The sequence below is a fragment of the Amaranthus tricolor genome, chromosome 12, assembly GCF_026212465.1.
Source record: "Amaranthus tricolor cultivar Red isolate AtriRed21 chromosome 12, ASM2621246v1, whole genome shotgun sequence".
NCBI lineage: Eukaryota > Viridiplantae > Streptophyta > Magnoliopsida > Caryophyllales > Amaranthaceae > Amaranthus > Amaranthus tricolor.
The window spans coordinates 7,430,363-7,456,144 of record NC_080058.1 but is presented as its reverse complement, the minus strand read 5'-3'; the positions used below and the strand labels follow the sequence as shown (position 1 = coordinate 7,456,144).

Genomic DNA, 25,782 nt, shown 5'->3' with positions numbered 1-25,782 from the left:
GCTGTTACAAACAGTAAATAAATAACTGGTCAAAAAAAGTCAAAAGTCTTTGTTAGTAACAACGAACAAAAACTTTTGACTTTTTTGACCATTTTTTTATTCGCTATAAGTAACAGCAAACAAACCTAATCTTAGGCCCAGATACAAAACGCTTATTCGAAAATAAAAATTTCCTAAAGCTGGGGTTTTTCTTTTAAAAAAGTTTTTTTTATTCAATCTTTCATGGAGTTAAAGTGCTGAAGTTATTTAAAAATAAAAAAGAAAAAAAAAAGAAAAGTGGTTGAATATGTCTCCAAAAATGAAGCAAAATCAATATGTTGGACTAAAATAGAAATGAAGCAAATTAAAAGGAACACAGAGTACAAATTCAGATAAATGAAATAAAATAAGGATTAGTTATTAGGATGTTGCACATTAATTACCTGCAGCTGGGTCCTGAAGTAATCCTTACATAGTTATGTGTCACCGATATTATTAAACATGACAGATGACACTTAGGGATGGTTGTGGGTCCAGAACCCTATTAAACCCGCCTCGATTTGTCTTTTTTTTTTTTAGGGTTTAGGTCTTATTTTTTGAGACCTATCGGATTCGGGTCGAATCTTAATCTAAAAAATAAATAACGGGTCCGGGTCTAGATCTTAACCAAACCTGACTCCTAGACCCACCCCGTAGACCCGAACATTTATTAAATAGTCATATTTTTTTGGGAAATTCCACGTGGTAACCCGGAGGTATTAGGTTTTCCACGTGGTAACCATAATTTTTAAAAAATTCATGTGGTAACCCTGAAGTTTACCCAATTCGTCCTCCGTGACCATTTTACTCAAAAAAAACGTTTAGAAACATTAATTTAATAAGGATAACGATTATTGTACGCTTATTTAACCTTTTTACCAAATCCTATTACATTAGAAGCTTATATTCCCCTATAATTTTAACCCTAACTTTTCATCTTTCCCCCAAATCGCATTTCAGGGTTTATGCTTTGGGGAATATGAGCTTTTAATGTAATGAGATTCGGTCAAATAGTTAAATAGGCCCACAACAATTATTATCCTTAACATTTTCAAACATTTTTTTGGTAAAAATGTCACAGAGGATGAATTAGATAAACTTCAGGGTTACCACGTGGATTTTTAAAAAACTTTGATTACCACGTGGAATTTTAAAAAACTTTGGTTAACACGTAGAATACCCAATACCTCATGTTTATCACGTAGAATTTCCCTATTTTTTCTACTGTTAATCCATTATTCTATTCTGCCCCATTTTATTTTTATACTTAATGAAACCCTAAAATTGAAGTTCAATTTCATTTCTCTCATTCCTGATATCCCACTTGTTTTTCTTTATCTAAAATAATTTTATGGGTTCAAGTATAAGAATTCGGTAGCCACTAGGACAATGGCTTGTACTAAGGATATACAAGAATTCCATGGACTGAGACTAGACAAGCAATTATAGGAGTCAAGTGCATAATATGGCCAATAGAACGATGGATTAGTAAAAAAAATGATGACAAGAATTAAAGAGAAAAAACATGCGCAAGTTCTTTTTTCTGCTCAAGCTGGGGCTCAATAACCTTATCATGGTGCAATTTTACGTAAGACCTGTTTCTACAAAATCCCAAACCCCCCTCCCCCCACGTACCCACCAGAACCTCAAAAGATTTTGATAATTACTTAACACATCATTCAAGTAAACCAACATTCTTGGACATTCTCAGAAAGATTGAAAAAAATAAGATAAATAAACAATTTAATTCCAAATATAAGATTCGGGAAAACTTATGTCCCAAAATAAGCTTCCGTACATCCAAGCCTAGCCTCGGGTAAGTCGCTGTTAGTAACAGCGACTTAAGGGGTTGACTAGTTGACCAGTCAACCCCTTAAGTCGCTGTTACTAACAGCGACTTAAAAAAAAAAAAATTTTTTTTTTTTTTAAATTTTAATAGTACTGAACTTAAAGTAGCTATATTTTTTTGTTTTTTAACCTTCAAACAATTATTTAGTAGCAGATGAACTAACTATATAAACTTGTTATTGTTTGATTAATCTTCCGATGTGGGATTGTTTTCTGGAACACATTAAAATAAATGAAACCAAAAATTAGCTCACGAATAGAGCACCGATGTGGGACTAAGTTATTATGTCATTACGGTTAATTTAGCAAGTTGGGATGTGTTGATCCAACAGTTGTCTACAGAGTGCTGGAATGACCTATAGTGATTGAGATTTAAGAGTAAGTAATTTCTGCACAAAATTGCTTTGCAGTGCACAAACAGTGCAAATATGTTGATCTTGATCTAGTTAGGAATAAATAGAGAATTCAATCCAGGTGTAACACTGTTGGATTTTCTCCCCAATGCAAATCAAAGGGAGGATGTATGGAGAAAAGATGACGAGATACTGTTTTTGACTTGAAAATTGCTATTAATATACTGTTTAGCTCTCTCAATCATTTGTAACTTGCTCAAAGATAACGTAAATACCTATTTTCCATTTGCCCATGAATTAGACATAAGGATGATGATGCAAAACTTATTGCTTTGTTGTTTCTTTTTGCATGCTTCCATCTTTATTCACATCTCACGATGCAGCTGGTGCTTTTCTTTTCCGAAACTTAAGTTTAGAAGTGATATCCTTAAGTGGAGGTTGGATGAACTTGCAGACATAATCATTGGTCAGATGGAAAACATATTAGTGTGCCTCAATACAAAATATCAACATTTGTTTGTAGGGTTGTGGAATTGAAATGAGGTAGAACTTTTGTGCTGGTATTCTTTTTGGAGAAAAATTAGTACTTTAGGTAAACTCAAGGTGTTTGTTTTGGTGCATGTAGCTGCCCCCTGATTGGAATTAAGGTTTTGATAATTTTGTTGGTAAACTCTAAGTGTGGGGATCTCAATGGGTAACTTTGTGAACTGTGTTTTTTGTGTCTTGCTGGAGAAGATATGAGCTTCATTAAGCTTTGAAGTTTAAGTTTTGGCCTTTTCCTCATGGACCAAGTTCTTCGATCCAAGTGTGTTGGCTTTTGTCCTCTGAACTTTTGAAGTTTTTGCAACTTTTGTGTCGGGAAAAACAAAAGGCAATCATTGGCTTTGCTTCAGATATGAGTGATTTTATTAGAAAGAAACTGAAGACAAACCTCTCAAGAAAACAATCCCACATTGGAAGATTAATCAAACAATAACAAGTTTATATAGTTAGTTCATCTGCTACTAAATAATTGTTTGAAGGTTAAAAAACAAGCTGCTCCAAAAACAAAAAAATACAGCTACTTCAAGTTCAATACTATTAAAATTATAAAAAAAAAAAATTTTTTTTTTTTTTTTAAGTCGCTGTTAGTAACAGCGACTTAAGGGGTTGACTGGTCAACCCCTTAAGTCGCTGTTACTAACAGCGACTTAGGGCCTTTTAATTTTTTTTTTTCTCCTCATTCGCTGTTACTAACAGCGATTTACCCGAGGCTAGGCTTGGATGTACGGAAGCTTATTTTGGGACATAAGTTTTTCCGAATCTTATATTCGGAATTAAGTTGTTTATTTATCTTATTTTTTTCAATCTTTCACATTCTCATAACCCCTCATGGCACAGCCACAGTGAGCCACATCAAAAGTGTTTTGGCCCGCATGGTCATGGGCCATTGTTTGAAGATGGCTGGCACGGAACAACACAGCCCATTACTGTTTACACTATACAGCCCACCATACACATGGCCCACACCAGCACAGCCCGAATTTTGCGTCTAATATACACGAAAATCTTGAACCCCAACAAAGTCCCAACACCCAATAACAACTTGGAAGTTGACACAGATTATTCTAATTCAATACAAGGTTCTTTATTACAAACTTACAAGTTGGATAGTACACTTGTGCACTTCAATTTGGTTAGAAATCTTAAACATACTAAACATGCTCAGAACCTCCCCTACCTTTCCATTAATCAAACAATTTTCTTATTTGAATTAAATGAAATAAGAAAAGGAAAAAATTGTGCAGATTCTTGAGGATAATTTAGTTGCTAATATGTATCAGTATCACTATTCACTAAAATGAAAGACTATATGTTCATATCCATCAGTCTCCAAAAATCAGCCATCATAAAATGTCACAAACATTTTGGATATACAGTAACATTAATCCATGTATATAGAAAGTCAAACTGAATATAATTCATAGTAAGCAAAAGTTTGAACCATAATTCATACTAAGCCAAAGTTCTAATGGCGTTGAACCAGAAAAGGATAAAAAGCACAAAATCATCATACTTCTGGAGTAATATAGTATGAGATATATTATACATCTATACAAGATATATGTATACACATACAGGTTTTACAGTATCTAAGATAAACATGTTGCCATGTCCTCTGATAAGTACCTATACTACTATTAGCTGTAAGTCGAAAAGCTCCAATCCGTAGAAGCGTCGCAGCCTGCCTAGTGCTCTACTACCCACCGAATTGGCTAAAAGCGAAAGGAAATGACCAGCAATTGCCCCGAATTGCCAAGAACTCTAGCAAGTCCTACATACTACAACTTTCATACATAATGATAACCACCCGAATTAGGTAATCTCATGACTCATGACTATCAAACACTAATAAAATTAAGTTTAAGCTGCGCCGCAAGCGCACGAAAGCCCAGAAATCATCACTTGGTGAGTTGCACACAGGCGAGACTCGAGAGCTAGTTGTCCACAAGTTGCCTTATTACCTATCTTTCTGGTTGATCTATCGATTGATCGATACCAACAAATTTGCGGATTTCATCCATGACGGTGAAGAAGTGATTGTTATTCGGCAACAAGTAGAATCCAATTGTTGCTTGCTCCAAATACAAGAGCTTTACATCATGGCCTGCTTTTTTCAGCCCCTCGACATAAGCCAATTGCCAATCTTGTATAAGATCCAACCCCGCTACGACTACAAGACTTTTAGGAAACTTCAATCCCTCAAGGCTTCGACCACGCGGACCAAATGGATTACATGCTGGATGGTCTCGGTTTTCTCCTTCGGGAAGAAATGCTCTCCAATACCAATCTCGGTCCTGCAAAGTTACAAAATATTTCCCATCTAACCCCTGTTCTGATTTAGTCCTTTCTTGCCCACCAAACATAGGATTGAGAAGAATATTACCCAGAACTTCGATTTCAGAATCAATGGCTGTTACGGCAACATTGTGAGCTATGTTACCGCCTGAACTATCTCCGGCCAAGTATATATGTACTTTTGAGTCCTTACTTTGAAGCCAATTCCTCGAATTCACCCATTTAACGACAGTCCATCCGTCATCGTAGGCACAAGGATACCTGTTTTCAGGAGCACGCCTATAGTTTACAGACACTACAACAGCATTACAAAAACCAACTAGCCTACGACAAAGTACGTCATAGATACCACTACTCGCAGATGAATGAGCAAAGCTCCCTCCATGAAAGAAGATTATCACTGGAACAATAACATCAGATTCGACAGGCTTCTCTAGGTTGATAATAGTAGTGGACTGACCTCCCACAACAACTACTTCTTCAGCTACGGTCGTACGATATACCCTACAAACGAGATTAGTAGAATGATCAACAACAACATCAAAGGAGAAAACGCCCTGAACCGGGTTTGGATCAGCAACGACTTTTCGATCAAGATATTCAGCCAGGTGACGGTTAAACGAACCATCGGGATGTCGAAGCATATTGTATGCCAACTTAAATTGTGAGATCAGAACCCATGTATTCAGTGGTACAACTCTCTATCACAGAAAAAGATAAACAAAAATCAACTTTCCTAACATTTGAAGAAAAAATTTCATTACAATAAGGCTAAAATGTCCACATAAACACAAAATTTATGACAATAATCTCTAGTCAACAACTCAGCACAAAGGAATTTCCCAATTAACAGTGAAAACTAAGAGCCTAATTCATCCAGATATTTAGTAAAGTATAAATTAAAACCCTAGTTAGTCATCAATTCAATTGAAATCTGTCAAGAACCAATTCAGTCAAAAGCTTGGGCTAATGTACGCACTCTCACGCGAGAACCCTTTGGATTAGAAAATAGGGGTGGTTGAGAATTGAACCTACAAAATTACTACCCAAAAGAGCCTAATTTTAAATTGAGACAGACAAAATCCAAAAAACAGACAAGCTGAAAATGCAACTCAAAAAACAAAAACAGAAACAAATCAAATGCAAAAGCGGACAAAAACAAAAATATGTTTGGCCAAATAACAGCTGGTAGAAACTCAACCAAACAAGGGAAACAAAATAGCAGCAACAATACCAAATTTAACCAAAATACATTTCCGAAAACAAAGGATCAAACCATATATAAGAAACATTCAACATTTCAACACTCAACAACCCATAAACTAACATAGCAAGATTCCAATCACAAAATTAACAAGAAATAAACTAAAAAAGGGGTGAAATTGAGTAGTTTACCTTAGACTCATTGACATTAACTCCATCATTTGGAGCCATGAAGGAAAAAAAAAAAGAGAATCTTGGAGAAAGTACGATCAAAATTAGCTAAAATCCCCAAATACCCAACTCATAAAATACAAGAAATTGAACAAAAATCTAAGAAAGAAGGCTTTAAAAGGAAAAGAAAAATCAATAATTAATAAAATAAAATGAAGCAGCATTACCTAAAACTAGTACCTTAAAATTTGTTTGTAAGTGAAAGAAAAGAAAGTACAGTAAGTATAATAGCAATAAATAAAGAAAAAAGGGAGCAGAATAATAACCAGTGTGGAAGAAGCTGCAATATTGAAAAGGGGAAAAGAAGAAAGAAATACTCTCTGCAAACAAACAGAGGAGACAAGGACAGAGAAGGAAAGAAGAGGAGAGCGGGTGTGCACGATTAAAATATGAGGCGTAAGATAGTGACAACGCATAGATTAGTGCTAACGTGCAAGTGGAGTGAAGTGATAAAGGACGAGATTGAAGAAGGGGATGGATGAGAGGGAGGGGACGGTGCCTAGTTTGGAGCTTGAGGACTGAGGGAGGAGGTGTTGTTATGTCGATGTGGGGCTTGCTTTAGTTTACAGGTTTATTGTCTTTTTTGTTATGGGAATTAATTACAAAAATTTTTGTGTGAAAAGGGTCTTGTTGTGAGATATGCTTTATATATTAGGATTAAATAGCTTAATAACAAAAATTTTTAGTTTATGAGTTTCTTGTTTTGAGATTATCTCATCGTAAAAAGGTCTCATATAAGATGGGCTGGAAATTAATGAAGTTAGAAATAGTACTACTCCCTCTATCCCTAAAAAATTACAATAAAAATATATTGCACAAAATTAAAAAATAGTATAGTTATTTAATTTATGTGAATAATAATAAATAAAAGTTAAAGCATGTAAATGAGACATCCATAAAAGAATATTATAGCAAAGTAGTATAAGAGACGGAGCAACAAGGAAATTAATCGTGGTTTTTTTTAGGGACATAGGAAGTTTTTAATATTTTTGTCTTATTTAATATTTTTTAATATTATTTAATTTGTATTTTATTTTTAATTTATAAGTTATAATGTAGTCAAGTGAGCTTTTATTTTCCTTCAAAACAATATGTGAGTTTCTACTTTTTGTTTATTCATTATAAATTTTATTAATATTAATTTTTTATAATATTTAAATATACACAATTTAAGATACTTATAATTGAAGCGTACGACATCAAATAGAAAAAAATTAGAGAGTATTATTTTTTGTCTTTTAAGTGTCAATAATAGTAACTTTGTAAGAGAAATTAAACAAAATTGATTATGTAATTTGGATTTATGTTTTTGGATTTTATATATATATCCTACGTCCCTACTTCAGAAAATAAGCTCGAAGTGTAATTATACAAAAAAGTATTATAAAATTTTTGATGATCAGAAAAAGATAAGACTAATGAAAATACAAAGATTTATTAAAATTGGATTGAATTAGAGTTTTTTGTGAATTAAGGTAATTTGAATTAAACTTTAAACTTGAAAGCTTAATAACAAAACATAACAGAAAACTTTAAACTTCTTCCTATAGTGCTCGCAAACTACTTTTATATTAGATGAAGTCACAATCCAAATGAAAGATTTGATGCTTGAATTTGATAATTCCACATCTCACAATCAAACTCAAAATAATACAAATGAAATCCCACATATAATATTTTTTTTAAAATTTCTTTTAATTATAATGGTATGTAAATAAGTGTTTAGGGTGTGTCAAGTATATGGTATGTTCACTAGTGATTATGTCAAATAGGGATTTATGCTATGTAAAATAGGGGTTTGTAGTATGTTAATTAGATAATTAGATATGTCAAGTAAGTGTTTTAAGGTATATCATATAGGCGTTTAGTGTGTTCAACTGTCAGGTACGAGTTTATAGAATGTCTATTAGACTTCGTGCATAATATTTTTGTTGTGCTTCACTTTTCAATAGCTTTCTTACATAATTCCTAACTCATACTTTCTAAATTTAAGATAGTACGCTCTATTTTAATATACACTAAATCTATAAAAGAATTCAAAATGGTCAAAGTACGCTCTATTTTTGTTGGCTAACATTTCACTTCATAAATTGGTTAGCCATAAAAGAATTTGCAAAGCCTAATTTTCCCTTATAACTAATTCATATAAACGTAATACACCCCATTCCATTTTTTTCATATTGCAATCTTAATGAGACACAGGGAGTAAAAATAACCAAAATGCAAACTTAGAAGTTTTAAATTATTTGCCAATGTATGATGCATAGGCTATAAGTAGAGGAGTCAACTTCAGCTATATACCCCCACCTCCTCAACATTATCGGACAAAGTTGTCTAAACATTTTAGACGCGTCTTCAACCCGGATCAAATAAAAACTTGTTATTTCAAAAGATAAGGTGCCAAACAGTCTTCAATATGGGATAATTCAAGAATTCTAAAAGGTTTTACAGTTGATACAAATGATTATTTTGTGAAGAGAGGTTCAAAAACTTAGGAATAAGCCCTTTTAGAAAAAGGTTCATACTCGTGAAACTAGTTACTTCGGTGCCTTCATAGTCGTGGTACTAACAATGCAAACTTAGCAAACCATAAATAAAATGGACTAGAACAAATAACAATTTCGTGTTTCAACTCAATCCCGAACAAAATGTTGCTTGTTCCGAGGGAAAACTTTGCAATGGTGGAGCAAATTAACATGCATATTGCAATGGTGGAGCTAGAATATAACAATGTGTATAGTACAGTATATTCACAAAATTACCTCCAATTTGGCCATTAAAAACATAATACTACAGAAAATGCAGTTGCGAAGCCAAGTACATATAGGATTGCGGGAGCAGCAAGGTTAAAATGTTCATATTGATGCAGTCCATATGTAAACCTGCCCACCACTAGTAGCACCGGCCAGCATCCCAACGTTACAAGGGTGAGCATCGTATCGACATGGAATAGCCGTCATATTAGGGCTTTCTAATGAGTATACTTTCCTTTTCTGGGTGACTGATAGTACATCCACTTTCCTCTTCATATTTCCAATAAATAGATGTGTATCGTCCCAGCCCCATATAGCTCTGCTCAGATCAGACAGCAAGGTAAGTCGCATATTTGAAAATTTTGTGAACGTTGAACAATCAATACATTAGGAGAGGGAAGAAGTTGCAGCAGTTCCCCAAGGCATATTATGAAAGCAACTTGAAGGATAAATCTAACACCAATCCATGAATCACATACATAGCTAGATACATGATATGCTTATAAATTATAATAAACCTGCATATTAAAAAACATTGTACCTGAAAGATGAGACCCATCTATTTGTCCAATTATCATTGGGGATCATGAACTCATCCTCAAAATTAGCCCCACAGATCACCCCAATATTGTCATCTAGACTGCACAGGAAGAACAAAATGGCAGATAAGAAACCCAGCAACAACACTCATCTCCCACAATATAGATAAGGTACTTGTAAAATTATGAATAATACTCCAGATAATATAAAAAAACTTGTTCTCAAGTCGTGAATTCAATTGAAAAACTGCCATAATTAGTAAATGCACAAATCAAATTTACAAGCAATAGGATTTGAGCTGACAAAGTAGAGAACGAAATCCAGATCTGGACAATAGTAATGTAAGGGAAGTCCGAATTTTGCAAATCTCAAGGCCAGTTCAATAATACGGAGTATCATTTTATATTATTAACTTTTAGAGAAAAGACCTACTTACAATATATTTGACAATTGAAAAACCACCTATTAAATGTTTATAGAGTAATTAATCTTAATAAGCACCTCAATTTTTAACTTCCATTCGATGACAAAAAGATGGCTATTATCCTCATAACTCGTCAGGAATAGAGATGTTACTATCAATATCTGATAAAGTTTGCTCATTATTTAAGTACTAATTAACATGTCTTTAAAGATAGTTGTTTCCAAGGAACTATGTGTGATTTGGTGATTCCTATAAGATAGTTGTTGACAGAAGATAAATATGTGGGATACCATGTCTTGCAACTAATCACCATTTACCTTGTTGTTGCCAGGCAACTACCACATGGAGAGAAATATGCAGATTGTACAGCTCGTGAATGCTTAACAGTACGCAGAGCTCTTTGTTCAGGATGTTCATCTTTAATATTAATGTTTCGAATATCCCATAGGCAGGCATAACCATCTGTAGAACTTGTTGCCATAATATTGGTGTTTGCTGGGTTAAAATGAATGGAATTTATTCTTGCCACATGCAAGGGCCAGCACATTGAAATTTTCCCCATTCTTTGATCAAATATGTTTAAACCACCTGGACCCTCACCGACATATAATGAGTTCACATCATTTGGGTGTTGTGCCAGTGAATACAAAGAATCCCCACAAGTGCTGGAGTATGCAAGTTCAAACTTCTCACTCTCGATGTTTATCATCCGCAAAAAGCCATCATAACAACTTGAGTATACCTGAACAACAATTTACACCAATATTATTTTCGAATAAAAACTTAGCAAACATTGTTAAGTTTTGCAAATATGGGAAGGTGAGAAATCAATCACAAGAGCTGAAGTACAGATAAAACACTCCATGATCCATATGAAACAGAAGCATAGAGGTCAAAGCCGTTCAAGAATGAAATGCAGTGTCAACAAAAACATTATTTTTCTCCCTTAAGCAGTAAAAATGGTAAATAGATGTCTCATTAAAAGTCAGTTATACAACATTCTTGCCTTCTGTATTTTTAATGTTTTCCTTCACAGTTTACATGCCAAACAATCAAATTCATGATAGATCCCATTAAATTGAATTCCTCTACTTTGAAGTAAAACACTGGCATTACAAAATATAGCCTTTAAAGGTAAAAATCCGCTATACTGCTTAACAAAAGACCTCACACAAAAGATATCATGGAATTCTCTTTGGGATGTAATGTAAAACCAGTGTAGAATAGCATATATTCATGTGACTAACATCTGAAAAATAGCAAAAACAATGTTGGACCACAGTCATGCATGACATACGAGATCAAGGGAATTAACACCTGACCAATATCATGTTAGTTAGAGTAATAACCATGACCATTCACACATAACTCATTAAAACAAATTTAATGTCAAGTGATTACCTTAGACAAGGAAAAAGGGTGCATGGAAATTCCTGAAATAGGAGCGGAATGAGGCTGGTAAAGATGAATCACATCTTTCTCCTCCCTATGTTGTGGTTTAACATCCCAAAACCCCAAATGGCCATACTTATTCCCTGCAACAACCATAGTCATATTTGTAGTTGGAAAGAATCGAACGGAGAAAATCCTCCCAGGCACAACGCGAGCTACATTATCATCATACAGGTGCAATGATCGAGGATCTAAGGGCTCCTCTAATTTTACCGAAGGATCAAATGGCTCCTCCAGTTTTAACCAAGGATCAAGCTTTGTGCAAGAGTTTGAACTACGAGTTTTTCTTTTTTCTTCTTTACTCTCTCCCCTTTCAGCTTTAGTCTCTCTTGTAAGTCTAGACAGCTTTTCCACAAGCACTAGGTGCGAACCTTCCCCTTCATAGGTTTCTTTCATACTAAGAGGTTTTGAAGGCATAAGATCTTTTTTAGGGGATGAAGATGATTTCATAGGATTTGATCTAGAGGGCTTAACTAAGGACTCATTAAAATCTTGAGGCAAGCCAGAGGAATCAGGAGGCATCCCACGAGTGCGAAGGGAACGCCTAATTACAATTGGAGCTTCAGGCTTGGGTTTCTTCTTCTCTGGGCTTTGCTTGTAAGATTTCTCTACCCTGTAGTGCAATTTCAATCATAGATTACTACTAAGTACAACATCAAAAACTTTCTATCACATAATCTACTGGACAAAGTCAAGTGAAGTTGTAAAATCAAATGAAGGAAAGAATAAGAGCTACAATTCAGCAATGAATTTTAAATTTCAATTGTATAAATTAGGAGTATTGTACTGTTTTGTCATGAAGAAAATTGAAAAAAATAGTTAATGACAAAGACATAAGTAGTGAAAATGCTAAAGATGTTAGCGGTTTAAGATTCAAATGGGTTGGTAACAGTTTAGAAATCAATTAATAATTAACCCCGGCTTCTAAAAGATATAAGTATACTAAAGTTGTGCTAGCTTTATAGTGTTTGGATAGGAGGAAGGAGAGGAAAAGCGAGAGAAATAACATTTCCTACACTTAATGGCAAAAGAGGAGAGGAAGAAAATCAAGAGAGGGTTCCTTCACACTTTATGTAATACTTGCAATGGAAAGATTTAAAAGAAAAATTCATCAATTTTCCAGTCCTTCCCATTTCCTCCCCTTCCTTAATTGTTATCCAAACAAACTTCTCAGTTATCACTATCCACGCGTCATGTTATCAATTTGGCACATGCTTCCAATAATATACACACTTAGGGAATGTTTGGTTTGGTATAAGCTGCATAATGATAACGAACAGGAATGCAGAGTGAATTTGTTACTCTTATCCACTGTTTGGTATGATCTTAATAATGTAACCATCAACACATTCCATAAGCAGAAAGAGAAGAGAAAATTATTAGAAATAGCCATTGACATCCCCCAAATCCCATAACTAAGGAATAATAATTCCCATATAACGCCACATTGTTTAACTATTCAGTTCCCTTTAAACTCAACCAAATTATAAAAGAGAAAATAGAAACTCTTAATGCTGAAATCTGCGATTAGCATACTCCAAAATGGTTTACTTCTACTTTATAATAATCCACCAAAAAATCAAATATTTTCCTATGATAAGCCGATTTGAATATTGTTAAAAAGTACATAGAAACGTCATACTAAGAAATCGTAAAATGAGCAACTCCATTGCTAATTATTTCAACAAACGCATAAAAACAATCCACTCTGTAAGTAAAAGTAAAATAAGAAAACAGTAGATCTCAAGCAACCATTAATCAAAACCATACAAATTCCGGAAATAAAACGACAATTTCATGAATAATGAACTTGAATACCTGAGCCGCTTGGAGGCGACAGAAAGATCGGCAACATGAGAATGGATCTTGAGGGAAGCCATCATCTCGGAGTTGCGCTTGATATTCTCGAGTCTTCTACGTTCATACTCCGGCAAATTCTCCATAGCCATTTTCACCTGCGAGATGGTAGAGACTGGTGACTACAGTCTACAGAGGAGAAAAGGGATTAAATTTGAAAGGAGAGAGAATTAGGTTAGGGTTTTTTGATGGAGAGTTTGGCGGTTAGATTGGGGTGAAGGGATTTATAAATGGAAGCCTGAAGGGTTTGCGGGTATATAAAATTGGCGGGAAGTTTTTATTTTATTTAACTTTTATTCTCCAGCTGTGATGGGTGCAGTTTGACTGGACATAAGAGAGTGGATCGCAAGATGACACGTATGAATTCTAATTTCTGTCTCGAGTTATTTTTGTGAGAAATCGTTTTTCAATAAGACGATTTTGATAAAAGATCTCGGTAAAATGTTGTTGAACAAATCCATATTTTTATCAAAAATTCGGTGCATTACCATGTATTTCCACGATAATGAAACTTTCATTACAAAAAATTTCTTATTCGTAAATTTTCATCGCAATTAAATACCAAATTTTCGAATAACAATGCACAATCAAATACCAAATTTTCGAATAACAATGCACAATTAAATACCAAATTTTCGAATAACAATGCATTGATATTAATTTTATAAAGAAAATGAGATGGTAAAGAAGGACAAACACGGTCAAAATCTGTAAAAAGATATTTCTAGTTAAATTTCACAACTTTTAAATATCATTTTTATTATTTAATACCGACTATTTATAAGTGACTAGTTTAAAAGTGCAATTGTCAATTAAATTAGCCTAACAAAAGTAATCTATGTGAAACCGCGTCATTTTAAAATTATTGAATTAAATAAATAAGTTGAAAAACAAAAATACACATTCATTAGCCTTTTTTATTGTTGAGGATAAACAGCAAAACAATGAAAGCAAGGATCAAAGATTTTAGAGTGAATGAATGGGTTTCATTATGTCATGTGTAAGCAGCCTAACAATAGCATGTGGACCCACCTCAGAAACCAGAGGAGGACTCAGAAAGCAAGTTTTGGAGAAACTGGACTTTGAATTAGCTAAAGGCGATGAAAGGGCTGCTCTTTCTCTTGTCAAGAATTCCCAATCTCAGTCTGGTGGACTCCGTTGCTTTGGTGCTGCTCGACAGGTTCTTTCATCCCTCTTTACCCCATTTTTTCTTTCTAGTATTTGCTCAATTTATGGAAGTATGATAAAGTATTTATGCCTCTTTCAGTGAAATTAACCATGCCCATTTGTAAATCTTGTTGTTTTTCAACCTGGGTGTTCTCCTAAATTTGATATTTTTGTTGTTTTTGATTTCTGGTACATGTGATGGTTATTGGTACGCAGGGCTGCTGTTCAATTCTTATCAAATTTAGGGTTGTAAAAATTTTACAGGAGCCAATGTTCAATTGTGATGTAATTTTGCTTGGGCATAGTACAATGATTCAATTTAGGATATGCCAATTGGGTTTTCTTGGGAAAGTTACATGAATTTCAATTATTCCAACTTTTGATTATCTTGTTATAAGGTATAAGGTGATCGTCCTCTGCATTTAGGAGCATCAATTATTAGTTGATATTAATTTACATTATATTTGCTATAGTTTAACTACTTGTTTATAGCCTAAAAATTTCGAAAAAAATGTAAAACCAACACGGCCTTAAATTTTATAGTGTATCTTCGCCCTTGATGAGGTACCAACTTTGAATTACTGTGGTGGTATTCCTAAACGAGTGATACTCAATTGTCATTATAATATCTGAAAACGCAAGTGTTTTGTCAATTTGGTCCAATTGTGATTCTAATGATAGAATTTACTTGATGGTGAAAAATAGGGGTTTGGAACTTAGGATCTTGTCCATCCATTAGGTAATCTAATGGTTGAAAATAAAAAATAGAAGTTAGGCTTCTCTCGATACATGATCCAATCTAATGTATTAGAATAAAATGACAATTTAATATGTTTTCTAAGTGGACAAGATAGACAACATTATTCTTTTATTTTAGCAAAAGAAATGAGATTTTGCTTTCTCTAATATAGTAGCTCCTGGAAATCCCAATTGGTCACAACAAAGGGAGGGGGCCAATGTAGCAAATGAACAGGGAAATAAGGTTCTTTTTGTGGTCGTGATAGGATATAGGTCATCAACTCTCACGTCTCATGAGAGTCGCTCCATCTGAATATCATTTACAGAAAAGCTAAAAGGGACAAAAACTAACTAAAGCATATTATTAGTGGTAATCTTACACAATTACACACATAAGTTAAATTCTTAATTAATTTTGAGACATGGAGAACATTTTTAAGTAGAAAAGAGGATTAGGGGAGGCTATACCAAGTCCTACAGTAGGAATACAATGACAACATTTTCAACAATAATTTCATTTTTTGTGCTTAAATTAAAATTGGATGAGAGAGTACCAACGTCGGATATCATGTGAGAAGGGGCTTCTGTATCTATATACCAAGATGAATTTGGTGGAGTATGCCCAAAAGATGATAGTGAGTTTGAATATATAAAGGAGGAGTCCACGACGTATTGGGTGTCAAAGTTGTTTGTTTTGCTAAGAACGTCAACCATCACGTTTATAAGGCTGTCTTAGCCTAAAACTTGGGTGTGCTTCCATTCTAGGTTGTAATGTAGATAGAGGTGAAGGCAAAATAATTGTTTGAAGGGAAGCTTTTGCCAACTATTTTCGTGAGGGCTGATTCGATTTGTGATAGGTATGTACAACAATATAGCGGCTGATTGTGCGTTGGCCGTGGCAAGGAAGAAGGAAACATATAGGTGTGAAGGCAAGCTTTCTTACCATTATAATAATCAGAATAGGAATATTAGTCTATTAGATGTATGCTTACATTCTTCTAATAACAGACTCTGCAAATTAGGTCAGGACTAGTTATTGATAAAGTTCCTTCAGCTTTGGCTAGTGCGAGTTTCAGTTTGGCCATGTCGCTTAGGCTTCTAAATGAACTTGTTGCATATACATGGACTTGTAGCTTAAGACGTTTACTTTTGTACTTCAGACCCTGTAAAGCTGAAACTCTGTATCAAACATCAATTACGTGTGTTTGACACTTGACACAGATATTAAATATGATATGAGCACGTTTAAAGTCTTGCACGATGTGGATCATAATTTCAGAGTGCTTTTATAAGAAACTAAATTATTTTTGGCTTGAAGGTAACAAGCTAAAATTTTGGAATCAAAATTATGTTATTTTGGGAAGTTTTACGCACTGTGCAGGTGCCTCAGAGATTGTATAGTTTGGATGAATTGAAGCTGAATGGTATTGAAGCTGCATCTCTGTTGTCCCCGGTGGACACAACTCTTGGTTCAATTGAAAGGAATCTTCAGATTGCTGCATTTTTAGGTGGTGTTGCTGCATGGAATGCCTTTGAACTTAGCCCCCAACAACTCCTGTATATCTCTTTGGGATTGTTATTCTTGTGGACATTGGACTTGGTAATTTGATTTCTTTTCTACACTTCAAAATTTGTTTCCTGCCTAAAATTGGAGCCTCATTAATTGGTCAAAATGATTTTTTTCTTTATCATGTGAAATGGTGATTTCATATCCTGTTTAGTATTATAATTTTTTTCCCTCATCTATTTTGGTTCTAAGGGTAAGGATGGGGTGGGGGTGGGATGGGAGAGTGGATGATGCTTAGAGTTAAAAACAAATTATCAATATGATCTGAACCTTAGGTCCTACCCCCTACATACTTCTGGTGAGTTAAAACTACACGGTAGAGGCTCATGGTAGATTATTCTATCATTAGTTGGAATATTGAGGTTTTGTGTTTAGAGATATACTTAGAGGTTTTTTAGCAATTATATAGGGTAAAACAAAGGAAAATTTTCATTTTGGAATTCAAATTTAAAGGCTTGAAAGGAGTTTGACTAGATTAGTATGATAAATACTTAGAATGTTTTCTTGCTTTGTTGACAATAAATTTGAAGGGTTTCGATGGAGGCCGCCATTAATCATTTGCCCCAAACAAACCAAGTTGTTCATAATCTATGTCAGATTATCTGTAAGTACATGCTTATGTCAAAAAGATCATTACAGTCGCTCAAATGGGATGGACTTGATGATCATTAATGTTAGGATGCCTTGACCCTGCTCTTCCATCTGATGCTACAAGTGACTTATCAGGGTGTTATTACTAGTGCCTTGAGTTCTGGCGTACTATGTTAACTTTTGTTAGAACACTTTACAACCCCAATTTTCTTTGTCTTTTTTTTCTTCTCAAAGAGCTTATCGGACTTATTCCCCTTGCCTCAAAAGTAGCTTACAAATTAATAATTTCTTGACGATTCATATTAGTATGTGTGTCAAATGTCAATATCTTCATTATTTTAGTTCTTGGTGACCGAAACATAACCAACTCTAAAATCTGGTCCCACAGGTTTCTTTTAATGGAGGAATTTATAGCTTGGCTCTTGATACCATTGGTCATACTTTTAGTCAAAAATACCACAGCCGGGTTATTCAAGTAAGCACTTGAGCTATCATTTTTTTCCCTGAAGCTAGTAGTTAGTCTTCTACTGATGCAGCTTTTCAAGATAAAATTCTTCCTGGTGTTATGCTTTATAGTTTACATCGTAATATGAACTGACTATAAGATCAACTGCAGCATGAGGCTGGACACTTTTTAATTGCCTACTTGCTTGGCATCCTTCCTAGCGGGTATACACTTTCGAGTTTAGAGGCATTGAGGAAAGAAGGGTCTCTTAATGTTCAAGCAGGGACAAGTTTCATAGACTTTGAGTTCCTCGAGGAAGTAAGTCGTACTCTCTCTATAACTTGACGATTTTCTCTCGCTTGTATCACTCTCTGAAAAACTATATGCGCTTTGTCCTCAGTGTATGTAGCAATTAGCAATGCTAAATTCAAACATGTCTTCTTAGCTTTACGCATTTGCATTTTCCCGTTCATAAATTCTATGCACTTATTGAACTTCTGGATCATTTTGGTTTTTTTATTTTGTAGATAAACAATGGAAAAGTCACAGCCACGGTATTTTCTGTTTTTGCTGCAATTTTATTTGGCTCCCTTCTTTCTCTTATTTTACATAGAGTTGATGAGTCCAACAGCCACCCAAAACTGGATCAGACCGAGCTGCTCTAGGCCAAATATGTCCAAAGTCCAAAATTGATAATTTGGACAGGCTGGTCAAATTAGCCAACGAATAGGGTCAGGCTGCATCGGATTCAATAATCGGAACTTGTTTGAGGGGATCTCCTGTCGACTGACAGGAGCTGCTATTTGGGTATCTCATGACATGGTTATGCCTTTTGATTAGATGCTGAACAGATTCTCATGTATTGCATTGGCGGGTGTAGCAACAGAGTTTCTATTATATGGATATGCTGAAGGAGGCTTAGCTGATATTAACAAGGTTTTCAGTTTTCACTCTACTTATAAGTCAATACTTTGCATATCCATATCCATATATCGTAATATCATATGTAGCATATGTACTGAATCGTGAATTCGTGATCTTCATATATCCTCATCAAAAAAACCCTTGTTTTAAAGAACAATAAGATCTAATTATAGTGCAAAAATGCGGTAGCAGTCACAATCGCGGTAACTGACACATTGATGCGGTAACAAGAGTGATGCAATCATCTTAACGCCAAATATTGGTTGAAAGTTTGACACATTTTTTGAAACTACCCAAGGCGCGGTATTTTTACACCATTACAACGCAAGAATCATTAGATCATTTTTTCAAACCTTACAATGCGACCGATGTGATCGATGCAGCCGTGTTTTTGCACTACCCAAGGTTTGTTTAATGTATACGAATGAAAATATTTCATTCCCTCCGTATTCTGATTGTTTATTTGTTATGTGAAGTTGGATGTATTGCTAAAGAGCTTGGGATTCACACAGAAGAAAGCAGATTCACAGGTGAGATGGGCCGTCTTGAATACTATTCTTCTCCTACGTCGTCATGAAGAAGCTCGAGTAAAACTTGCTGATGCCATGTCTATGGGAAAATCTGTTGGTTCTTGCATAAATGTTATTGAAGAAGTTATTAATGATGAAGAATTGGTACAAAATTTGTGACATGTTTGCTTAGGGGTTCTGTCTAACATTATATAATACTAAATTACTAAATTCATCCTCAGCCTGAGGTATTCCCCTTTTTTGTTGATAATTTTCTTTTGAACTTAGGCAAACAATAATTTAACCAGATAAAAATAGTATCATATTTGTCTGTAGAAAAATTCAATAAATAAATTGTATTGTAGTATGTTGTCTTTCACATTATAACGTTGTATCATACAACTTGTATGATACTATTTTTTTTTATCACAAATGCTTAAATGATACTGTCTTATGGTGACATTATTTCTATTAAATTGACCCACAAATACTTAAATGATACTGTCTTATGATGACATTATTTCTATTGGATTAACCTAATGTATTCTTGTTTTCTTAACATACTTATAAACTTAAAGTGACCACTTATACATGTAAAGTGATTACTTTTTATAGTGATCATTTTCAACCTTAAAACAACTATGGGTTTGTCACATAGTAACACGATCTCATACAAGACTTGTTTTTTATTTAGCATTTAATTGTGAAATTTTTGTTTATGTTATATTTTTATTTGGGAAAGTATATGACAATTAAAGTATGATAATTATAAGTTTATGCTCAAATTTAGTTACAAAATATCATAGTAATAATTCGTTCAAAAAAATTATACAATAAAGTAATTTTTGTTGGGATTTTTCCTTGGGTTTATTATGGTGATTTAGATCGAAAAGAAAAATGATTATTATGAACAATAATAAAAAGAAAATCTATGCCAGCAAGTGCCACTCGTACAGAACTAAAAGTCTAAAATAATGAACACGGACTAATTCATAAAGAATGCCAATAGTCTTTTTGTAGGAATTAGGAAAGCTGAAACAACACAAAAGTTGAAACTTTCTACAGCCACCTACCTGACAATCACCAATCCTGGCGCAGCTTCCCTACTAAAACATCCAACAAGAAAATGAACGAGAAAACGGGTCTGGTAGAGGAAATGGCAGAAGGTGTGCTGCAAAAGCTAAAAACTTCAATCTTACTTCTTCGGGAAACACCGCGAAGATCCAGAAAGCTTCTGGTAGATTTATCCAGTCTTAGATGTGAAATTGAGTTCGTACAGGCCAAGCTCCATGAAGTGGGACTTGCTGGTGATTGTCTTGAGAATGTGAGAGCCAATCTATAGGACACAATTGATTTAGTTGACCAGATCTACTTTTCAGCTAAGGAAAGGCTGAAGCAGCAGCACCTAACCTGCTGGGGTCACACCAGTAACTGCATTTCAGGGGAATCTTTCAGTTTTGAGACAAAAAAAGTTAGAGCCATGGTAAACAGATTCCGTAATATTAAAGTAGACACACAGGCGTCCATTCTTGTAACTAATTGCGACTATGCAACAGCTGAAAATCATGTGGATGGAAGGGAGGAGAACAAACGTCAAATTGTCGACCTGTTGCAGGTTCCGGATGATTCAGATAAACTTTTGGTCATCTCAATTTATGGGATGGAAGGTTTGGGTAAAACTAATCTTGCCCAACTTGTATTTCATGATAGTGATGTTTCAGACCAGTTTAATCTTCGGCTTTGGGTAGATGTAAATAACGAGTTTAATATATATTCTCTAGTTCTGAAGATTGTTGAAAAAATGATGACTAATGAGAAACCATCACTTGATTTGGAACAATTACACATTTGTCTCCGTACGAATATACAAGGACTGAGCTACCTACTTGTATTGGATAATGTAATGGCCTTCGATTCCGAGGTCTGGGGTACTCTTTTAGATTTATTATCTGTTGGAAAGTGTAATAGTAAGATTATCGTAACTACTCACTCCGAAGAACTTGCAAACCAAATGGACCATGTCAAGTGCACTGTTCTACCTTACAAGTTACCGCTCTTACATTTTAAGGACGCCTTGGATCTTTTCGAACAAGAAGCATTTCAACCAGGGCAAACAGATAAAGATCAGGAGCTCATAAATTTTGGCAAGAAGATTGTTAAAAGTTGTGTTTATGTGCCCCATACCATCAAGTTTGTAGGATCAAAACTACGTGACAAGCCGAAACATGAGTGGAAGGATAAAGCATCAAGCTCTATAGAAAGTTATTTACAGACTCCCTCCAAGCTCACAGAACACCAATTGCCATCCTCCTTGAAGAGATGTTTTGCATATTGTGCCATTTTCCCACCTGATCACGTTTTTGACAAGAATCAACTGATTAATATTTGGATAGCACAGAGCTTCATTCGTCAACATGACAAAGACCTGTCCCTTGAAGATATTGGCAAACAGAACTTCATGAAATTGCAAAACTGGTCTTTTTTCATAAAATTAAAACCAGATGAGCAAGGCAATGATCTTTTCAAAATGCAGACATTTTCCTTGAATCAAGCACGATCTATGGCTGGAAGTGAAACCATGGTGATCAAGGACTCCATAACCGACATTCCCAATGGAATCTACCATCTCTTATTTGATGCTCGTTCAACATTAAAGCAGGTAGATTTAATAGCAAAGCTTCCAGCAAAGCTACGTTCATTTCTCATGGTGCATGGATCCACCAAGGACTTCACTAAAATCAATTACCATCAGTTGTTCTCACGTCTAAAATACTTGCGGGTACTCGACCTCCATGCGTTAGAAATGGATGTGGTGCCTAAATATATTGGATCTCTCAAGAATCTAAGGTACCTCAACTTGTCCAAGAATTATTTCATGTCCCTTCCAAATTCTATTACAAAATTGACAAAATTGATACTTGCAACTTTGTCAATTTTGTAATAGAATTTGGAAGTGACATGAAATAATTCTTGGACAAGTTGAGGTACCTTAGATTCTTGAGAGATCCAATATATTTAGGCACCACATCCATTTCTAATGCATGGAGGTCGAGTACCCGCAAGTATTTTAGACGTGAGAACAACTGATGGTAAATGATTTTAGTGAAGTCCTTGGTGGATCCATGCACCATGAGAAATGAACGTAGCTTTGCTATTAAATCTACCAGCTTTAATGTTGAACGAGCATCAAATAAGAGATGGTAGATTCCATTGGGAATGTCAGTTATGGAGTCCTTGATCACCATGGTTTCACTTTCTGCCATAGATCGTGCTTGATTCAAGGAAAATGTCTGCATTTTGAAAAGATCATTGCCTTGCTCATCTGGTTTTAATTTTATTATAAAAGACCAATTTTGCAATTTCATGAAGTTCTGTTTGCCAATATCTTCAAGGGACAGGTCTTTGTCATCCGAAGGTTGACGAATGAAGCTCTGTGCTATCCAAATATTAATCAGTTGATTCTTGTAAAAAACGTGATCAGGTGGGAAAATGGCACAATATGCAAAACATCTCTTCAAGGAGGATGGCAATTGGTGTTCTATGAGCTTTGAGGGAGTCTGTAAATAACTATCTTTAGAGCTTGATGCTTTATCCTTCCACTCATGTTTCGGCTTGTCACGTAGTTTTGATCCTACAAACTTGATGGTATGGGGCACATAATCACAATTTTTAACAATCTTCTTGCCAAAATTTATGAGCTCCTGATCTTTATCTGTTTGCCCTGGTTGAAATGCTTCTTGTTCGAAAAGATCCAAGGCGTCCTTAAAATGTAAGAGCGGTAACTTGTAAGGTTGAACAGTGCACTTGACATGTTCCATTTGGTTTGCAAGTTCTTCGGAGCAAGTAGTTACGATAATCTTACTATTACACTTTCCAACAGATAATAAATCTAAAAGAGTACCCCAGACCTCGGAATCAAAGGCCAAAACATTATCCAATACAAGTACGTAGCTCAGTCCTTGTATATTCCTTCGGAGACAAATGTGTAAGTTTTCCAAATCAAGTGATGGTTTCTCATTAGTCATCATATTTTGAACAATCTTCAAAACTAGAGAATATATATTAAACTCGTTATTTACATCTACCCAAAGCCGAAGATTAAACTGGTTTGAAACATCACTATCATGAAATACAAGTTGGGCAAGATTAGTTTTACCCAGACCTTCCATCCCATAAATTGAGATGACCAAAAGTTTATCAGAATCATCCGGAACCTGCAACAGCTCGACAATTTTGACGTTTGTTCTCCTCCCTTCCATCCACATGATTTTCAGCTGTTGCATAGTCACAGTTAGTTACATGAATGGACGCCTGTGTGTCTACTTTAATATTACAGAATCTGTTTACCATGGCTTTAACTTTTTTTGTCTCAAAACTGAAAGATTCCCCTGAAATGCAGTTACTGGTGTGACCCCAGCAGGTTAGGTGCTGCTGCTTCAGCCTTGCCTTGGCTGAAAAGTAGATCTGGTCAACCAAATCAATTGTGTCGTATAGATTGGCTTCACATTCTCAAGACAATCACCAGCAAGTCCCACTTCATGGAGCTTGGCCTGTACGAACTCAATTTCACATCTAAGACTGGATAAATCTACCAGAAGCTTTCTGGATCTTCGCGGTGTTTTCGGAAGAAGTAAGATTGAAGTTTTTAAGCTTTTGCAGCACACCTTCTGCCATTTCCTCTACCAGACCCGTTTTCTCGTTCATTTTCTTGTTGGATATTTTAGTAGGGAAGCTGCGCCAGGATTGGTGATTGTCAGGTAGGTGGTGCTGGTGGCTGTAGAAAGTTTTGCGTTGTTTCAGCTTTCCTAATTCCTACAAACATGTTTTAATTTGAACATGTTTGAACTATTAAATGAAAAGTAAAAATACAAACATGATGAGTAGCGCAAAATTTCTTGATCAACAAAAATTAATTACAAAGGAAAATATAAATTATTAATAACATTTGAGAAAAAGGTGAAACTATATGCATGCTCTATAAGGCTACAGGTTCAATTCATGCTAAAAAGCCAATTTGCACAAACAAATTTCTAATAATAAAAATTTATTTAATTTAAGCCCCTTTATAAATTAAACCCTAAACGATTGTATCTCAAAACTTCCACTGATTCAGCCCAGTGCTAGTGTATTTAGATGTGAAAGTCCTTTTAACCTGATTTGATTTTAAATTATTTCTCTAATCTGATTTGGTATAAATTTGTTTTTTTCTTTTTTTTTTCCTGACGCAAATCATAAAAAGAAAAAAATCACTCTCCTAGAAATACTTATAATTGAGCTTTTTTTCCTAATCAATTGTAATTTAGTATAAAAATTGAAGAGAATGGCGCTACACAAAAGTAAATAGATTGCAAATCAACCATACCGGCGGTTACTCTACCAAAAAATATTGCAGAATTTCAAAAAAAAAAAAGAAAAAATAAAAGTAACTTTTTTAAAACCTATTTCTGATGAAATGCGCAGAATAAGTTTATACTTACCGGAGGTGACATTGTCAGTTGAAGAAGTCCATTGAATGTTGCGGATATTTCCATTAGTACTTGATCGTGATGAAAATACTTCTGTTGTTTTGAATAAATTGCTCTTCATTACTTTTGGTTGATAGCTGTATATACCATTTTCGATTTTTTCTTTTCCTTTTCCAGAATTTTTGCTTTCAAATTGAACACGGGAGATTTCTGATTTCAGATAGAATTTATCTTTCAAATTATCCCAAATGAACTTTGATTTCTCGGCAATACTAATTTTTTCAAAAATAGAAGTCCCAATCTTCATGGTTATCCACATCTTAGCCAACTCATCTTTACGCCGATTTTGGTCTAATTGACTTTTTTCAGCAGCCGTTAGATCTTCTTCCTCTTCTGGTTCATTGAATCCAACATTCCAACTTGAACGACCTCGTATACTTCGATTACCCGGAAAAAATTTTCCATCTTTGCTCTCCAGTGATTAAAATTTGAATTCTCATCAAACACCTCCACAGGACAGATCATCAACTCTTTTTCTCCGGTCATTTCTTTGAGAAATGAAATTCCCGAAAAAAAATTTTCCAAGTTTGCCCTCTCAATTTCGCTGCCCGGTCCTATAATAAGAGATTATTATTGTACACAAATATTTTTTGAGTGGTAGACAAATACTCCAAGAATGCACTTAAATTATCGTAGATGATATTTAATGGAAAGTTAAATTTAGTTGGAGAATAAAATAAAAAGCAATTAAAAGATATAAATGAGTGATTAAGATGAAGAGATAAAATAAGTTTGTGGATGAGATTTAAAGAAAAAAAATGGGGTAATTTCAAAAAAGGAAAAGTTACAAAATAAGTGG

General features: G+C 34.6%; 3 protein-coding genes across 7 annotated transcripts; 1 reads left to right on the top strand and 2 right to left on the bottom strand.

The window, feature by feature from the left end:
* Positions 1-4,157: 4,157 nt before the first annotated feature.
* Positions 4,158-7,078, bottom strand: LOC130796872 (gibberellin receptor GID1C-like). 3 transcript variants are annotated; one of them, XM_057659293.1, is made up of 2 exons: positions 6,453-7,078; positions 4,158-5,758 (listed from the first exon to the last, which is right to left on the bottom strand). In XM_057659293.1, exons 1-2 carry the CDS (start codon positions 6,489-6,491, stop codon positions 4,724-4,726), a joined length of 1,074 nt encoding a protein of 357 aa, XP_057515276.1. In that variant the 5' UTR covers positions 6,492-7,078; the 3' UTR covers positions 4,158-4,723. The 3 variants fall into 3 exon arrangements, with proteins under 3 accessions (XP_057515276.1, XP_057515277.1, XP_057515275.1); XM_057659294.1 differs by having other exon boundaries at positions 4,158-5,561; XM_057659292.1 differs by having other exon boundaries at positions 6,758-7,078.
* Positions 7,079-9,090: 2,012 nt separating this feature from the next.
* On the bottom strand, positions 9,091-25,569 carry LOC130797210 (putative disease resistance protein RGA3). 2 transcript variants are annotated; one of them, XM_057659705.1, is made up of 6 exons: positions 24,936-25,563; positions 13,479-13,615; positions 11,610-12,273; positions 10,526-10,950; positions 9,786-9,884; positions 9,091-9,563 (listed from the first exon to the last, which is right to left on the bottom strand). In XM_057659705.1, exons 1-6 carry the CDS (start codon positions 24,987-24,989, stop codon positions 9,347-9,349), a joined length of 1,596 nt encoding a protein of 531 aa, XP_057515688.1. In that variant the 5' UTR covers positions 24,990-25,563; the 3' UTR covers positions 9,091-9,346. The 2 variants fall into 2 exon arrangements, with proteins under 2 accessions (XP_057515688.1, XP_057515689.1); XM_057659706.1 differs by lacking the exons at positions 9,091-9,563; positions 9,786-9,884; positions 10,526-10,950; positions 11,610-12,273; positions 13,479-13,615 and adding an exon at positions 22,211-24,232 and having other exon boundaries at positions 24,936-25,569.
* Positions 14,370-19,825, top strand: LOC130797211 (uncharacterized). 2 transcript variants are annotated; one of them, XM_057659707.1, is made up of 7 exons: positions 14,370-14,697; positions 16,804-17,022; positions 17,969-18,055; positions 18,197-18,343; positions 18,553-18,579; positions 18,866-18,961; positions 19,426-19,825. In XM_057659707.1, exons 1-7 carry the CDS (start codon positions 14,497-14,499, stop codon positions 19,636-19,638), a joined length of 990 nt encoding a protein of 329 aa, XP_057515690.1. In that variant the 5' UTR covers positions 14,370-14,496; the 3' UTR covers positions 19,639-19,825. The 2 variants fall into 2 exon arrangements, with proteins under 2 accessions (XP_057515690.1, XP_057515691.1); XM_057659708.1 differs by having other exon boundaries at positions 14,567-14,697; positions 16,188-17,022.
* Positions 25,570-25,782: the final 213 nt, after the last annotated feature.

Excerpts from the sequence above, each read along its gene's own strand:
- LOC130797211 (XM_057659707.1), top strand. The coding sequence starts at position 14,497 with ATGGGTTTCATTATGTCATGTGTAAGCAGCCTAACAATAGCATGTGGA. Across the intron at positions 18,580-18,865 it reads ATGGAAAAGTCACAGCCACG|ATGCTGAACAGATTCTCATG; the intron begins GTATTTTCTGTT and ends CCTTTTGATTAG. Across the intron at positions 18,962-19,425 it reads GCTTAGCTGATATTAACAAG|TTGGATGTATTGCTAAAGAG; the intron begins GTTTTCAGTTTT and ends TGTTATGTGAAG.
- LOC130796872 (XM_057659292.1), bottom strand. The coding sequence starts at position 6,907 with ATGCGTTGTCACTATCTTACGCCTCATATTTTAATCGTGCACACCCGC. Across the intron at positions 5,759-6,757 it reads TTGCAGCTTCTTCCACACTG|AGAGTTGTACCACTGAATAC; the intron begins GTTATTATTCTG and ends TTTCTGTGATAG.
- LOC130797210 (XM_057659705.1), bottom strand. The coding sequence starts at position 24,989 with ATGGAAATATCCGCAACATTCAATGGACTTCTTCAACTGACAATGTCA. Across the intron at positions 12,274-13,478 it reads GTCGCCTCCAAGCGGCTCAG|GGTAGAGAAATCTTACAAGC; the intron begins GTATTCAAGTTC and ends ATTGCACTACAG. Across the intron at positions 9,885-10,525 it reads AGTTGCCTGGCAACAACAAG|TCTAGATGACAATATTGGGG; the intron begins GTAAATGGTGAT and ends CTTCCTGTGCAG.